The 17,375-nt window shown below is 32.0% G+C and overlaps 1 protein-coding gene across 3 annotated transcripts in view; it reads left to right on the top strand.

Moving 5' to 3' along the window:
* BRINP3 (BMP/retinoic acid inducible neural specific 3) overlaps positions 1 to 17,375 on the top strand; it is a 406,709-nt gene that overhangs the window by 8,917 nt on the left and 380,417 nt on the right. For all 3 annotated transcript variants that reach the window (XM_037014585.2, XM_037014587.2, XM_037014586.2), the window contains exon 2: positions 10,210 to 10,495. In XM_037014585.2, the coding sequence (XP_036870480.1) occupies positions 10,260 to 10,495 (236 nt within the window). In that variant the 5' untranslated portion in view covers positions 10,210 to 10,259. The remainder of the gene's footprint in view (positions 1 to 10,209; positions 10,496 to 17,375) is intronic.

Here is a 17,375-nt window from a genome sequence, read left to right as displayed (position 1 = left end):
AGCACCTTTCTCACCTTCGAATGGAGACATAGCTTATGGATTTTATGATCCTTCTTCTCTCCAAAGTAAATAGAATTTTTGTAATACTTAACTCCTTATTTGTGAACTTTCACATCAAGGGACAGACTATTGACTTTTTTAAATGTGTATCTATTTTTATGTTTGGGCTAAAAACATAAATTAGTTATGTTGAAATAGTGACAAAACAGGGGGAAAATAATTTCGAGCTTCCATGTTTCTTCTTAGAGTGAACCCTAGAAGGTTTTCATTTGTTTCTTTCATCCACCCATGAAATACAGACATTTCAACACATCTCTTGCTTAATCAGTTTGAAAGACAAAACAAGAAATTGCAATCATATAAAGATAGGCCAGATGAATATGAAAGATCATTCTTGTCCTTACTACTTGTTAAACCTATCCTTGACAGCTGTTATTTAGAGTAAGAATCAGCAACTCCAGTGTAAACTACTGTGATTAACTATTAAAAATATTTCTTTCTCAACAATAATATTGAGTTAATAAGGTAAACAGAAGTTTAATATAGCTTCACATAAGACTTTCATCTTCAAAGTCATAAAATTTTGATATGTTACTCTCCTTTATGTAGAGATCTGCAGAGGACTATGCTGAAGATCATAGTCCTTCAACTTATTTGCTCAGGATTTGAAACCAGATAATTATTAACTGTTCATTAAAAATGGCCAATTACCAAATTTTGATCACAGTTAAGTTCTGTAATATTGATTCTTAAGATAATTATTTATAAAGTAATTCCTGACAAGTTTAGACCACATGAATTTTAAAATTACCACTAGTGCGTACATGATATGCTGGGTATGGCTTCTATATGTTAGAAATACTCATGTCCCATTTACTTTTATAATATCCTTCAAAATATGGCTGTTTATTTTTATATAAAAAACTTTTCAAGAATATAGATTATTTTTTTTCATATAGGTTTACTTTGCTCTTCTTTGGTAATTTAGTATTTTAAGTTCTTTGTAACTCTGAGTTTGAAGATAGTTTTGAGTTATTTTAAAAATTAAAGTAATATATTGACAAGAGTGATCCTTGAAAGTGTGAAAAGTTTTCAAAATTGTATTTTGGGGCATAATAGGGAAAGCAGGTGCTTTTTTTCAGAAAAAAAGCTTAGTTCAAAAATCTAGAGTGTATCGCCTACCAGGTAGTGTAAGACTAACGACCATATGAAAATATGGGCCATCTCAGCATCTCTGGTAGCTGGGCGAGATGTGCAAAGGTTCATTGCTAAAAAGGGTTCTTCAATTAGAAACATGCAGAGTTCTGACATGTTTTATAAGATGGTAGCTCAGAAGGCTTGGGAGAACAGCAGACACAGATTTAACTACGTGGTGCTGGATTGGTTCGTTTGTTGCAGATCACTTCTTTTATTACTTTTGGTTCCTTGTAGAAAGTATTTTTTGGATGTTTGATCAGTGGTGTGCACCGGGGTAAACCTTGGGAATATAAGAAGAAAAAGATACAACAATTGCTCTTAAGAGGCTCTCAGGTTTTGTTATTATTTGAAGTATGCTCTAAGGCAAATTTAATTCTTGGCCACTCGTTGCATTTCCACAGATGTCCAATTTTTATACTATAAATATATTTTTATTTGATAGAAGATGAGAGTTATCGAATCTGCAGTACAGACATAGGAGTGCATTTTTCATCCAGCGTATTAGAGTATAAGTTTAAAGAGAAAAGTAGTAACTGGGACAGTTCTGTAAATAAAGCTATAACAATTCTTAGTTGACATCTTATCATGTTTTGTTTTGGTTTGATTTTCGAAACATGTTCTCTTCTTGTTAATGGAGATATTTCCGATGGGTAATAGCTTTCGATTTGTAATTAGGATTCATGAAAGAAACTCAGATTAACATTACAAGAAATTAATTTATAAATTTAGTGTTCTTAGTCCACCGTATACTTTTCGAGAGCCTTTCTTGACGGGTTCTTGAGTTGGTGCTACAGATGCATTAGTGAAAAATACAAATACAAATCCCTGACTCATGTTCCTTATACTACAGTTAATCAGAATCTCTTTTTTAACTTTTTAATAATTCTACTGAACTTTAAATGTTCCTCAATGTTTTATTTCCTTCGAGTATGATTTCAGAAGATGTGCTCCTTCATTATGTTTCTCTATATTATAACTTGTAATTAAATAGCTCATTTCACCCTGTAAGCCTGAGTAACTCAGATAAGTTTTGATTCCATTATAGATCAAGAGATTTATTGTCCATTTGGTTACCAAACTCCAAGATTTCACAACTTCATCACAGTACTACGGTTTGTTCTTAGGATGCGTTAGACTTTATTTACAGCAGTATAAATGCCTTTGTTGAACAAGTTAGTATCATACTTTCAGTCTTTACCCAGTATTATCATAAAAAAAATAAACAAAGCATTTCTAAAGCTTTGCAAAACTGGAATTGAGAAAGTTGACCTAAAAAGCAGGGGCAAGAGGTTTATCATCTTTGTACTTGCATAGATTTGCACACAGTTCGCTTTTTTAAATTAACTGTTTCCTCACATTCCCTTTAATTTGCATTTATGTGACAAAATTCTTTAATGGACAAGAAGCATTTTGTTCTCCTCAGACACTGCTTTTTATTCTCAGACTATACCAGAAAAAACAGAATCATATTGCCAGTTATGGTAACCATATTAAATCCAGATGTCTATAACCATTATTTCTACTCCATTCCTATCTCTAGATTGTTTTAATCTTTGTTTTAAACTCTTTGTGTCTCACTGTTTTAGTAGTCAAAAGCACCGATTATAGAAACATTTTTTAACCATTCCTTATATTTTATTTTAAAATTTTGTAATGTAAATAAAGACTATTCTAAACATCCTGCATCTGAACTTTAGTCTCTGACCACTTCCCTTATAAATTGTAATTAAGTACAGTCTGAATTTTACCAAGATATTTTGTTATATATTACTCACTTTGGAACACTGAGATATTTTATATTTAAAGTATAAAGATAACTCAGGGGGCTTTGGACATTTAAGAATAATTTCCCCTATGTGCTGGACAAAATTAGGGAATGGAATTCACCTTGTCTTCATTTTTTTCTTATCAGTCCTACCATTAGGTAGTAGCATTTAACTTCTTCTTTATTGGTAGAACAAGATTGTATTGACAGGATCAGGCAGGAGATTAGTTCCCTCTGGCTTATATACTCCTCAGAGGAATACCAGCCGTCATTAGGATGGAAAACACTTAAAGCTGTAATTCAGAGGCACTGTATTGCCTGATCAGCTAAAATAAATAACAAGAAGGACTCCCTGGAATACAGTTTTAGCAGATTTAAATGACTTGAAAGACTCACTTCTAAGGCCAGTCTTCACCTACACAATGTGATTTAAAACAAGAAAGTTCAGTTCTTAAAGAAAAAAAAGAAATTAAGAAGAAAGGTGAAAAAGTACAATCATAATGTATGACTAATAAACAGATTAACATAATGACAATCTTTGTTAGTTGAAGCAGACATAATGAAACCCCACAAATTAAGCCCACAAATTAAAATAGAAAATGAAAAAGTTCAATTCAACACATATTCCAAAAGTTTACCAAGTGCTTGACTGTGTTTAGCATTAGGAGCCACAGGGATTTCTAAAAAATAAATCCTCCATAATCTGGTCATAAGAACAAAGGTGTTAAAAAAAATAATAGTAGTATGCTGTGAAATTTGAGAAGATTCATGAATGGAAGTCCACCCAGCCTACAGTTATTTTAATAATTTTCAAACCACCATTTCAAAAGGATTTAAGGTAATTATTAACCCACCCAGACATTTGTCTTTAGGATTCAAAATGAACTGCTAATTCAAATGTGAATGCATTCCATTTTTTTGTAGTCTCTGATGGATGACCTCAGGTTTCTGTGATGCCTAGAATTGAATGGTATTTTTCTTGCTTTAGGGATTACCACTTTCTTAGCTTTTACAAATTTGTTTTATATTTTTGAGGGAAATTGAAAGCCTTCTGAATTCATAAGGAAAATAAACACTTCATTTTTTATATAATTGCTACATATACCCAATGATATATAGCTAACAATCAAAACGACTTTTAGTTTCTACACATTCCTGTTTATTTCAACAGATGTACAAGATGAAGCAACTATTTTTCTATACTCCTAGTGAAGTACAGTAAAGGATATCAAAAATCCTACTTATTTATATGGAAAATGGAAGATATTATGAAACATGCAAAATTTTATCTTGATGAATTTCTTGACATCTTTACATATAATAAAATGCCAAATTCTATGCCATTAGGCTACTTAAAATTTAATTACTTTTAAATAATGTCTAGATTAAGGGAGAACGATTATAGGTCATTTGAAGTCTAAAATTATAGTTCATAACTGGTATTTAACTAAAGCTATTAATTAATACATCATTATTAAAGTAATGATATAAATCACTGAACAATGGATCTCTCATTCTTTTATTCATTTGCCTATGTACTATGTATCTATCATGCACAAAGATGAAAATTCAAATATATATGTGAATAAGAAGTTGCATTACATTATCCATATATGTTTGAATACATTCCTCAGATTTAATACTTTAGTTTAACTGTTAAACTAGAAAAGCAATGACTTTAATAAAACTACTTTCCTTAAATCTAGGGATCTTTCCTGATAATTGGTACTATAAAATATACATATTGTTCAGCTGTAGTCCCTGGTTTTCACACTGTTGTTACTTGAAATAATGAAATAATACTTGTTAGAAATGATCCTTCCATTCTTGTTATGTTTGAGAACTAAGAATACTGACCTTAATTAAAAATTAATTGCATTTCAGCAAAATATTAAAGTCAACTCATTCTGCTGAAATTTTATTATGTCTACCACTGTAAGACATCAACTGTTTTACGTGTGTGCAATAGCTTTTTTTCAATTTTAGTAATACTCTGAAACAATTTATAATTAGATTGAGTAATCCAGCCTATTGAGTTAATCTTGCATTTCTTTAAAGAGCAGATACATAAATTAAATCAGTCTGACCATCATTATACTTTTAAACCCAAAGGTAATACATGTAATCTGAAAAAATAGTTCTCTGATATTTTTTAGTTCATGTCTTAAAATATTTTAAACTGAATCACATTCAGTTGATCAAACTATAACCTTTATTGAAAACATTAAATTTTACAAAGCAGATAGGATTCAAGAACCCATAATATATATTCACTCAAACCACTTGCTTATAATAGTGACAAAAAATATCTTCCATTTTAATTTCACTTCCTATTCATATTATTTATATATTCCGTTCTAAAATTTTATTTTGGCTAAAACCATTTCATTAAGTGACAACAGGTATCTTAACAAATATCCTTCAATGTACAGTCAGTTCTAATCAGTTTGCAGTGTGATATAGCAGGTTGACTTCAAGACCACGCTGCGTTTGAATCCTTGCTGTGTTGCATGTTGATTCAGCTTGACCCCCAGTCATCTGAACAAGCAAATGATAATAGTAAAACAAACCACATCATGTTGCTAGGAGGTGAAATGAGTAAATATTGGTAAACGGTTCGCCTATCAAAAGAGCTCGATGAAGTTTAATTTTGTTGTAAAGAAAATGAAAATAGCTTGTCATTTTCATCATCTCTGTTTTCTTCTATTTCCCTATGGAGTCTGAGGAACTGCATTTAAGTTTTCCCTAGTATATGACCTTCCAAAGAAGGAGTTCAAGCTACCCAACTGCTGTGTACGTACTACTATTATTTAAAATTTGAGTTTGTCAGCCATGTAACATACACTGTACACACTGGTGGGAAAAGGATTTATGTTTGACTTTATCTGTAATTCTCATTCATTTGGTCTGTCTTTAGAAACTATAAACAATAGAACATCAATGAAAATATTCTGAGTTTTCCACAATTATATGTATACCATGATTTAAATTGCAAAATTAAAAATATATAAATGCCTTATAATTTTACCTAAAGCTAATAATTAATGATGTTTTTTAATCCTTGTTTTTAACAATTTTTGAATATTAAGAATGCTTTGCTTTGATACTGCCTGAACATGTCATCTATGTTTATGATTTGGACACCAAAGCTGTAACCTCTGAATTCCATTTCCCTCTTTTCTCCACTATCAATGCTATCATCTTACTGAGGCATAGATCAGATGCATCCACATAGGAGCTTTCTCAATCTTGCCATCCGTATCACATTAAACTACACCTTAATTTAGAACTCATTTAATCACCATTTATTCATTCACTCAACCAATACTTATTAAGGAATTGATTTCAGGTACTTTGCTAACTACTCAGATGTTGTTAAGTAGGAACAATTTTTGTCCTCTTAAAACTAAGTCTAACTGGGGTCAGGGGAGATATGCAGGGAAATAGCCAAAATATACAAATAGAAAAAGAGTGTAAGTGTGCTGTAATATATGAAGTAATGGGATCAGAAAATATGACCAACTTCAGTCGTAGAAAATTTAGAGGAGGAAGTGGAAATTTAGTCTGAAGTTCAAGAACAGGTTAGGGTTAGACAGATGTGGGGATCCAAGTAGAAACTGGTTCAGTTGCAAAGAGTAAGTTACATAAAGATCCTGAGGATAAGTGGAGAGTGGAGTGAGTTTGAGCAATAAAATTCTGAATGAAGCATAGTTGATATGTGGTTTATAATGGTGGTGGCATACACATGAGGGGAAGGTGTGGATGAAGAGCTAAGCAAAGCAAGACAGTTTTTTTTAAATTAAGGAGTTTGGATGTTATCCAGAGGGCACACAAAAAAAGTAATGTTTGTAATATGTAAAATATTGTTTTATTTATTATAGTTATGTGCTTTGGTGTATATTGCTATATATGTAACATCCTTTTAATGTCTTTTTCTATATAGATTTTCAAGGCCATTGGGTATTTGCAAAAGTTTTATGAATTGATAATTTTCCATTGAATTTTATTTTGCAAGAAAGAATTTATGATTTAGCCATGCATTAGATATCTATTTTTAAGACAGTGTGGTATTTCAGTATTTATTGCTTCTTTAATGTTTTGAAAAGAAAAACTTAATATCACTTTTTAGTTAAGTGTCAGTTTTTAAATATGAACTTTTGTTTTATTTTGTTTTTAATGTATTGTTTTTCTTCTTTCTCCTATTCTTCTTAAAATATACTTTTGCATGTTCTGGAAAACATTGTGCATTGACATTGTAATTTCCTTAGTTGGCCTCATATTTGGCAAGAATAGTAAATTCAAGATCATTCTGCCCTTTCCCTGAATTCCAGAGAATGAAATTAACTTCAGTTATTAGTTTAATAATTTTACGTTCTTTCGTTGGTCCTTGTGATTTTCCTTCCTTAGCAGTACCTCTAAGCTTAGCTCTTTACTTCAACAGTGACCTTAAAACGTCCTCAGAAGAACTCTATTCACTCCTTTTGTCATCGGCGATCTGTATTATAAAGTCATCTTTCAAACACAGAGAGATGTGGTTATTAACCTAAACCGAATAAAGAACCCAATTCAGGAAAATTTAGTAAATATTAGTACTCATATACAAACGTGATTAAAATCTGCATTTACATGCTTTTTGTGACAAGCTAGATGAATGGAGTCCTTTTGTTAGTGAATATAGAATCTAATGGCCACTTGTCCCAGGGATCTGTGGAAGCCTACATTCTTGCCTGAATGTATTCTAACATTAATTATCGTCCAGTTTTATAACTCTTCAAGGCAGTTTTTCAAAGACAGCTTCAATAGAACTGTTGGTTATCATAGTTTGGCTATTATTCATATCTTTAAAAAGACCATATAATTATAATGATTTCAAAAATTATATTTGGACAGGATTGATATTCTCCTGTACTACTGAATTATTCTTTCAGAAAATCTCATTTCTGAATGGAAGTGGGAACGTGCAACCAAATAAGAAACAGATAGTTAAAATCTAATACTAATATTTTATGTAGTTCTTATATACATAACTTAAGAAAGCATTTCCATTTTCCTATATGTTAACATTTGGGAATATGAAAACCATGAAACATCTTCAACACATTTGGTAAAGAAAAAAATAACAACAGTGGCTCTGGGTAATTTTATATTGAAAAGTTATAGAATTTTAGAATAGGACTTTAAATGCTTTGTAGGCCAATCATGTCATACCTTCATAATACTCTGTATCTTACAAAATCATGTGCTAGAGAAGAAATTTGGGTTTGATTTTATGGTATATAATTACATGATTTTATGTCAGTACGGAACATGCTTTGAAACATACCTAATATTCTTACGGCATGCTATGCACTGTCCTTGGTGCTTTTCATAAGGAAATACAACTTTTTCATAGTAGTGAGTAAATGTTTCTAGTTTGAATGCATTTGACAGCGAATAAAAATTGTGTTTTTAACGAAGTGTGTTTAAAATAGATGATAAATATATCTATTAGTCAGGGATTATACTAGACTGTTAGACATAATAATTTTTAGTTCATGAATGTAAATGATATATGTCGATTTTAAATGATACATTAAATGGCAGTTTACACATAAGGAAAACAATATGAAAAAATATTTATTTTCTTCATCAGAAATGGAAGTTATGAGTTGAATTATTTGACGCTGCTACATTTATTCGCATAACTTACGGAGATCTGGAATCTCCCTATCTTTTTCTATAATGTTTCTATTATATGATTTCTATTATTATTCTTAATGATACATCATCTTTAAAATGCCTTCATTTGTATATCTTCTTATGTTGTTTACAAAAATAAGCATTCTTTAATCACTATAGTAGAGCAACCCATATGGTGGGGATAACTCTTGGAGTATGTGGGTATTGGCCCTTTTAATGGTGTAGTGAGTAAGATTGTGAATCTGATGACTTAGGCCAGTCATAATTTATCACTGTTTTGAGATGCGTTATAGCTGCAAAATTATTGCTGTGTATCTCCATATGTAAATAGTTTAGGGTTAAGTTATGAATTATAGGGTTATAACTAGAAAGCAAATTAAAGCTATCAATTGCCTTATTCAAATACCAGAGAAACATGGCTACTACCATAATTAAAATATTTTACTTCATACATTTTGATTGTTTTCTAAAGAGATTTTGTGACTAAAAACTCTGATAGCCAGAACTTTCTGATGAATCAAAATTGATACACTGCACAGTTCTATGTGCTGTAGATCATAATATTGGAAAAGATTGGGGAGGATAGAAACTAAAATTGAATTCAAATATTTGTAGAATATTTTGTGTAGCATAAACACATTGTATCAGCTGCTTGGTGTAAACTTATTTTTACTGTACTACACTGGAATTTCAAGTGTTTATTTTTGAATGGCTGTAAAATTAATGTATGTGGTTTCATAGTTTATGTGAAATCTGCATTGTTTTGGTTTGTGTATGTATAAATTTCATAGGTATTCCTGTTTACCTCATGAATCAGACATAAATGCACACTTAAATCTTTTATGGGCCTAAATATAATTTAATTATGATTCTTCTGAAATAATTATGTGAAAGTTTATCCTAATTTAATAATGAAAAAAATATCTGTATAAACACTCACACCTCCACTTTCACTCACCCCACACACCATCCATCCACCTGTCTACATATGGAGATAGATAAATGACATACGATAGACAGATACATTTATTGATTAATATATTCATAGACCCACAGTTTTATACTATTCAAGTTTATGTTGCAGAAACAACTACGTGAACGTCTTTCATTCATTGTTAAAGCATACTCTTTGAAAGTAACGAAACAATAAAATACACCTGGTATTAAAATTTGTAACACAATTTATGAAATAATCATTTCAACATTTATTTCAAAAGTGTCCAGTGTTGTAGAACATTTAGGCCAAAAAGAAAGATTCATTATCAAAGCTTCTGATTGTTCCTCTGTTGGCTTTATAATGATCCAGATCCACACCGTTTAACAGTATCGTGGCAAGGCCTGTTATGACTCAGTGACCTATTTTCCAATAAATTCAAAAAGACACGAAGTATGAAAGATACACAGCTTTGAAAAAAGAAATCATTTTGGTTTAATTATTATTCACTTTTCTATCATCTAATTTAAAACAATGACACTAGATTTTTTAAAAAGGATTAGCCATCTCAGCACCTTAATTGCTATAAAACAGTCTCCTAGGGGCTCACTAATTGCCTGTGTATTTTGTCTAGGTGTTGAGGGAAAGCTAAGAGAATGAAGGCTCTAAGTCCCCAGTGGAAGCATGATATGGCGGAGCAGAGCTGGTGCTGAATTGTTCTCTCTGATGGCTCTATGGGAGTGGATAGCACTGAGTCTTCATTGCTGGGTTTTAGCGGTTGCTGCTGTTTCGGATCAGCATGCCACAAGTCCCTTCGACTGGCTCCTCTCTGATAAGGGACCCTTCCATCGCTCACAGGAATACACAGATTTTGTGGACAGAAGCCGGCAGGGATTTAGCACAAGATACAAGATATACAGGTATGAAGTAAAGGGAAAGCAATTACAGAGCTCTCTTCTTTGAAGGTTGTGTATAAGTTTCTTTAAGGGAAAGTTTCAGATGGGAAAGGGTTATTATCAGAAGGTTATTATTTACCGCTCACCATGGTAACGTTTTCTTGTTGTTGAAAAGTATTTCTAGTAGATATAATGTACTATAGAGAAACTAGATAATGTTAACCACTTGTGAATTACACTCAAACTCTAGAATGCTCCATTTCTTTAAAGTACATTCCAGTATAATTTGAGATTGAGTTTATCATTTTAAATAGCCAAAATTTTAAGTGAATTTTCTTGAATGTCATTTCCTTTCTGCTTTCTACCATGCTATGTTACTTTTTTTTTTTAGCCTAAATGGAAATGGTATCTCCTAATAATCACCGAGGAGTTGAGTCATTTCATCTTTTTTTATGTAAAAGGTAATTCTACATTTGTAAACTGGAAGAATTGGCAATAGGTTAAGAAGAAATAGCAGATAAACTGGACGTGACAGCAAAAGCCGAGAAAAAAGAGGGGATTGAGATATATGGCCTTCAACTTTTACAGCTCTTCCATATTAGAATCTGAATAAGTTACACAAAAGGAGTCATATATTAAATCCAGCAGACTGCCTGTTCCCCCTAAACCCAGTGAATACATTAAATAGAGGAGTGTAAAAGTGGTTGCCTGAACAGATTAGATTGTATTGATCTATGCCATAAAGAATGTTTCATGTACAGTTATCAGTTTGGTTCGTTTCTTTGTGGTGGAAGTTTACAATTCCCAGTGATTGGTTTAGCGTGCATGCGGAAGCAAAACTTAGTTTTGCGTTTTTGTGTCTGTCTCTAGGTAGATACTGGTACATAAATATTTTATTCTATGTTGTGTGTGCACCAGAGGGCACTGTGCTCTGGTCTGTATGTACTCTTTATACGGCACTGTGAGAAATGTATAAATCCTGTCAGCAATGCATATTTATAGAGGAGACTGAGGGTACTAAACAAATTCCACGAAGCATCACACAATTACTGCTGTGTGTGTGTGTTTAATAAGAAATTCCATAGTCTAGGCAGCCAGGCAGCTAGAGCAGTCACAAGTCTATGAAAAGACTGATACAGTATTTTGAAAAATGCAATGACAAATATTGCAGATTTTGTTTCTGAAATGGAGCAGGAAACAGTTAATATATTTTGATCCCAACTGTATTCATGTTAACATGCGTTGTTGGTTTAGCCAGCTGCCTTTCAGTTGTGTGATGCTCCTTGAACTTAAACTTTTAAGAATGTTTTATATTTCAGCCATCTGCGAGAGGATTTTTAATAGTCTGTCAAATACGCTAAAGCCAGAGCACGTGTCCATGATCTATTGGCCTCTCCCTTGAGAGGTATGAGGACTTGTCTTGTGTTTGATTGTACTGGTTGTTTATCGGTCAATTAGTTGTGAGTTGCAAACATGTCTTGGCATGTTTTTAGAGGTTCTCTGCTGAACGACAGAGGCGTTATTTGGATGGCCATAGTGAAAGGTAATGAAAAAAACACCTTGGTATATGTGTTTGCGTCACCTCCCCTTAGTCTATATGGTATTCCCTTCCTAAAGACCTTCCGTAGCCTTATACTTCTCATCCTCCCCATGTCATTACCGCTGTGACTTGAACAAATAAGAACAGAACTTATCTACTTATAAACAGTAAAATAAGGAGATCCTGTCTTCCTGCCCAGACCAAGCTATAACTCATGTAACCTTTGAAACATTGCCTACTGATGCCATGATCATTGATGGTTGAACAGTAGATTCGTGACAAGGGTTCCCTTTGCTGTGGCACAGTTAGATATTTCATTTGTCTAACTAGTACTTCCCTAAATTTCAGATAATGCTATCTACCTGTCCATTTGATATCATGGATCTGAATTTTTCCTGGTGAAGTTAATCTTTTTTTTGAGATATTAGAGACTCTCAAATCAAAGGACTAGAATAACTTTCTGCTTTTTGTTTTTATTTCTGTTTTTAATATTTTCTTCAGATATTAATTAAAGTCTTTATTGCTCACAATGTTTGCCTTCTAATACAGAATTTGCGAATTTTTAACACACATTGGTGGAAATTTAATATTTTTCCATAGTAAGCTTTAGATTTATCATTTTAAAAGTCCACATAGTTTTTAAAAGAGATTAATTATGAATGTAAAACATATTAAGTATGCTAAAATAATTAGGTCAAATCTTTTTCAGTTGTTTTTTTTTCATTTTATCTCTTTTCCCAGCAACGTAATTTTGTTTTCACCTCAAGTACAAAACAGCAAGATCATAATAATTGACATTAGTAGGATCATAAACTTAAAGAAAAAAGTTCTCTTTTTTTGACAAGGTGTATTTTGGTCAACAAACTAGGTTTATATTTGTACACTGGCATTTTAAATAAGTGTACTCACTTTTAGAAAATAGGCTATTCTTGTCCACTTTAAAACACAGAATGCATGTACATTTGGTCTCTTAGTAATTAGAATGGTGTGATTACAGTTATTACGTTCTAGAAACACCTTCAGGTGTGCCCACCAGCAAATCCATAATCACTTCTAGTTTGTGGAATTCCTCATCCTTTTAATAAATTATAAAAGCTGTGTGCAAGGGGCCTGCTTTTAGTAACTCAAACTTGAACACAATTATCTTGAACCACAGATAGGAGTTCACATATGTCAGTCTTTAGATATGGTGATTCAGAATAATCTTTTTTCTATGCCTAATTTCTACCATTCTTTAAACTACATATGCAAGTGAATCATGGGAGAAAACGATGATTATTTTTCTTATAATCTTTCAAAATGATATAAAGATGTGTCATATTAATACAACTTAGCTTTTTTCCTTAGAGTAATTTTGCAAAGCAAAATTTGAGTGAGAATAAGGGATACTTGAGATAAACACTGTGCTTTCTATGTCTTTGTAGTTAAGTTCCCTGAAAAAAATACATTTAAAAAGTGACTTGTAGAGGAACAAAATAGCTTAGAAAAATATAAATATGTGGGCACTTCTTACATGTCAGAGGTATATGGAGTAGTGGACATGAGAAAAGGTGAACTTTTGAATGAATGGTACTGCCATCTGGGTATCTATTTAAGAAAGCAGAAATTGCATCCTTTGACATACCACACATATAAATCTTATTTCTAAGGAAGGAAGATTTAAAGACGAAAGGCAAGCATGTTAAGTTCCTAGAAATAAAAAAGAAAAAACAGAAAAATACTTCCATGATATCAGGATAAGTAAGAATTTTTTAAAACACAAGACACCAAAAAATACTGACCAATTCAGGTATATTAACATTAATAGGAATACAACCATCAGTAGCAGGGTGAGTAAATCTTGTAAGTAGAAAGTTAAATAAAAGAAACACAACACAGGACAAGTTTACACACAGTATGATTCCATTTTACAAAGTTCACAAACAGGCAAAACTAAATTATAGTATTTAGAAATGCACACCTAAAGTTGGTTGGTAAAAATCTAAAGAAAAATAAGGAAATAATGACAAAAAGTCAAAATAGTCATTATCTCCAAAAGAATGGGAGGATAGGATTTTTGGGGGAAAATGAGGGTTTTTTTTAAGTAATGGCAATACTCAATTTCTTAAATTTGGTGCTTTTTACAATGATATTCTTTAGACTCTAGTATATATTTAAAACAATTATTCATATGGGTTTTATACCTTCACAAGATAAAAATTTAAAAAGTAAATAAATATTGTGCCAGCTCTGAATTAAAAGACCAGTCCTCAAATTAAGAGAGCAGTTCCTCTCTTTGGATTATTCCCAAATTCACTATTTACTATTAAAGTTTATTAAACTCTCTTCAATAGAAACATTCAATTATTTGAGTAATATATGCCCCATTATATTTCAGCATCTATGCATTCACATAAAAAAATTTGCTTGTTGCTTGCTTATAAGAAATTTCCACATTTTTTATGCGTGATTTTTACTCTGGTCTTCCATTGATGGTATTACTATATCCATTTCATAAAGCTAGCATGCAGAGATTTTAAATAGTATGTCTGTAACTAGCAGACAGACATTAAAAAATTAACAGCTGTATTTCTGAATTCAAATTCAATGTCCATTTTACCATGATAAAAAAAAACCCACAAAAACAAAAGCCCCCGTGGATAATTGACAAAATCTTTGGAATTAAATATTCTGATATTTAAAAACCAAATCTATCGCACCACTCTTGTTTCTATATTTACATGTATTAGTCAGTTTTGGTCAGTAAATACTTCCTCCTATCTAATATACCTTCTCTGTTGCCAGAGACCTAATAAAATTGTGCTATTCTGTTACCGTCAAGGCTCCCAGTGCATCGGGCTTCCCCATATTAATGATCTGTGTATTCTCTCCTTCATTGACTTTGGGCTTGGCCAGTAACCTTGCCTCAGTCATTGTGACATCAGCAAATATGCAAATAGAAGTTTATGAAGTGCTTCGTACTCTGGGGTTGCCCTTAATCTGACCTGAACCCACCGTTGGAAGGAGTTCAGTCTAGTGTAAGGTAGGGGAAGCACGTGGAACAGAGAGGAACCAGGCTAGTTGATACTCTCTGGACCTGATAGCCACCAGACAGAAAGAATCATCAGAGAAGTGAGGGTGTCTTAACATACTCAGTCCCAGCTGAACTGGTGGAAAACTGAAACCACGTGAGTAACCCCAGGTGCATCAAAAGAACCTACCAGCTGAGCCCAGCAGTATTTCTTATCCATTCACATAATCAGTAACAACATCAGCAAAATCTTGGTTTAAGCCTTTAGATTTTGGAAATGTTTTCTATGTACTACTTATAATTGATACAATTATTCTTCATCAGAAACGTGAATCAGTTATTTATTAATGATATCATAAACAATATGAAATAATAAAAATGATAGCATTTATACAGAACTTCTTTATTTAAGAATATATAGATTTTTAAGAAAAAAAACTGAAGAGATTTTGTTTTAAAGTGCCTTATAATTTGCAATTCCAGATATAGTCACTTCAAATTTCCAACTAAAATATTAGGAATCCATGGTGGGGGTGGGGGTGAGCATGAGATACTGACTCACACCAACATAGTGACTATGGTTGATACACAACTTTCTTCCAGAATATGAGAGGCATTTCAGTTATAAGAACTAGTGATTAGCAACATATTTTAATGCTTAGGATAGAACAAGCCTACTAATCTTGACAAATGTTATGCTTACCTTAAATATTGTTGGTAATAATGCTACATCATTACCACTGACTACATACTCAGAAACCCCAGGGTTGATGGCTACAGAAACTATGCAGCACTCTCTCTACTGCAGGACCCAGCTTTGTGATGTAACCAGAGTACAAAATCATTGATTTTTCTTTTTCCCACCATGTTTGAAGATGGTAGTTATCAAGAATAATATAGTATTTAAAGAGTTGCCAGGTAAGTATGTTCCATGCAATATTTGGGACATATTTATACTAAAACAAGCATTTGTTTGTTTAAATTCTAAATTAGCTGGTTGCCATGTATTTTATTTGTCAACTAAATCTGGCAATTCTAGGAGGAAATAAATGATTAGTGATCTCGATGATTATGTATCAATGACGGGGACTCTCAGAAAGGCAGGAAGAGGAAGAGCCCTGAATTCAGTCAGCCAAGTTTCTCAGACTTTTTTGTTCAAACTGTCAGAGAAATTAATGTCAGGGTAAATCCTGCCTCAATTGAAGACAGTCAAACACCAATAATTTAGCTCCAAACTCAACGTATCAGTGCACTCTCTACAAGCCAAACAGTGAATGAGAAAAAGTGGCTCACATACTTTGTCTCTTACCAAGATCTAGGTGCTGATAGAACTTTCTATTCCACTTGACAGAAATAATACAGTGATAACACCTTTGAGTTTACAACATATGACAGTGTGTCTGTCTTGCTGTAGAGAGATCATGCTTATGAATGAAGAAAGGAACAAATAAAAAATGACAGAAGATAAGAAATAATTATAGTAAATATTCAGTGGAAGAGATCATCTCTTTATGATCCTTTCCCCTGTGAACACATACCCAAGTGTATACACACATGTACACTTGGTCTTCTTAATAAGCTGTAAAAAATGGTGACATCTACAGAACAGAATGATAAGAAAAGAATACTTTGAAAAGAAAAAGGAATTGGGTAAGGTAAAGCAATGAAATAAATGCAGTGACATAAAGCAAATCCACATTAAAAACCATTATACACATAGTTAAGTATAAAAATTGCAAGTATGGTTCTAAAATTATATGAAAATATTAAAATTTAATTTTTGGAAGAGAAAAGATTTACCATGAAAGATAGTCATTAAATCACCTGGGTTTGGTATATAAGCTCAGGTGCTGTAAGTAAATACCTACAAGAAGGGTCATGTTACAGACTGAGTAAAGTTTTTAAAAAAATTTCAGTGGAGAGTCAAAATTTGTATTTATTTAAATTCTGAAAGTAGGATCTGGGAAAAATAAGCTTAAATGTTATTGTTACCCTCACAACTGTTGGCTATAAAAACATCATGGCTATTTTTAACTTTCCTGCTACATAGAAAAACAAACATGTAAAATAAAATGTAAAGTTTAAAGCCTAAATGAAAATGATAGAAATTTAAAACAAGGTGACTGCAGAAGAAACAAAAATATAGTCAATGTAATAAATCTAAATATTTCAACCTCTAAAATTATTATAATTTCATTAAAACATTTATTTGAATATCCTCTCAGAGACTTCTGGCAGTTACCTAAAACAAAATTATACCTAAGATAAAAGGTCAAAAAAGATAATAAAATAGATGATCAATTCTCTTAAAATCTGTATAATGCTATCTAATGAATTGTTCATTTTACTAGATC

This window comes from Manis javanica, chromosome 14, assembly GCF_040802235.1.
Source record: "Manis javanica isolate MJ-LG chromosome 14, MJ_LKY, whole genome shotgun sequence".
Lineage (NCBI taxonomy): Eukaryota > Metazoa > Chordata > Mammalia > Pholidota > Manidae > Manis > Manis javanica.
This window is presented reverse-complemented; position numbering and strand designations above follow the sequence as displayed.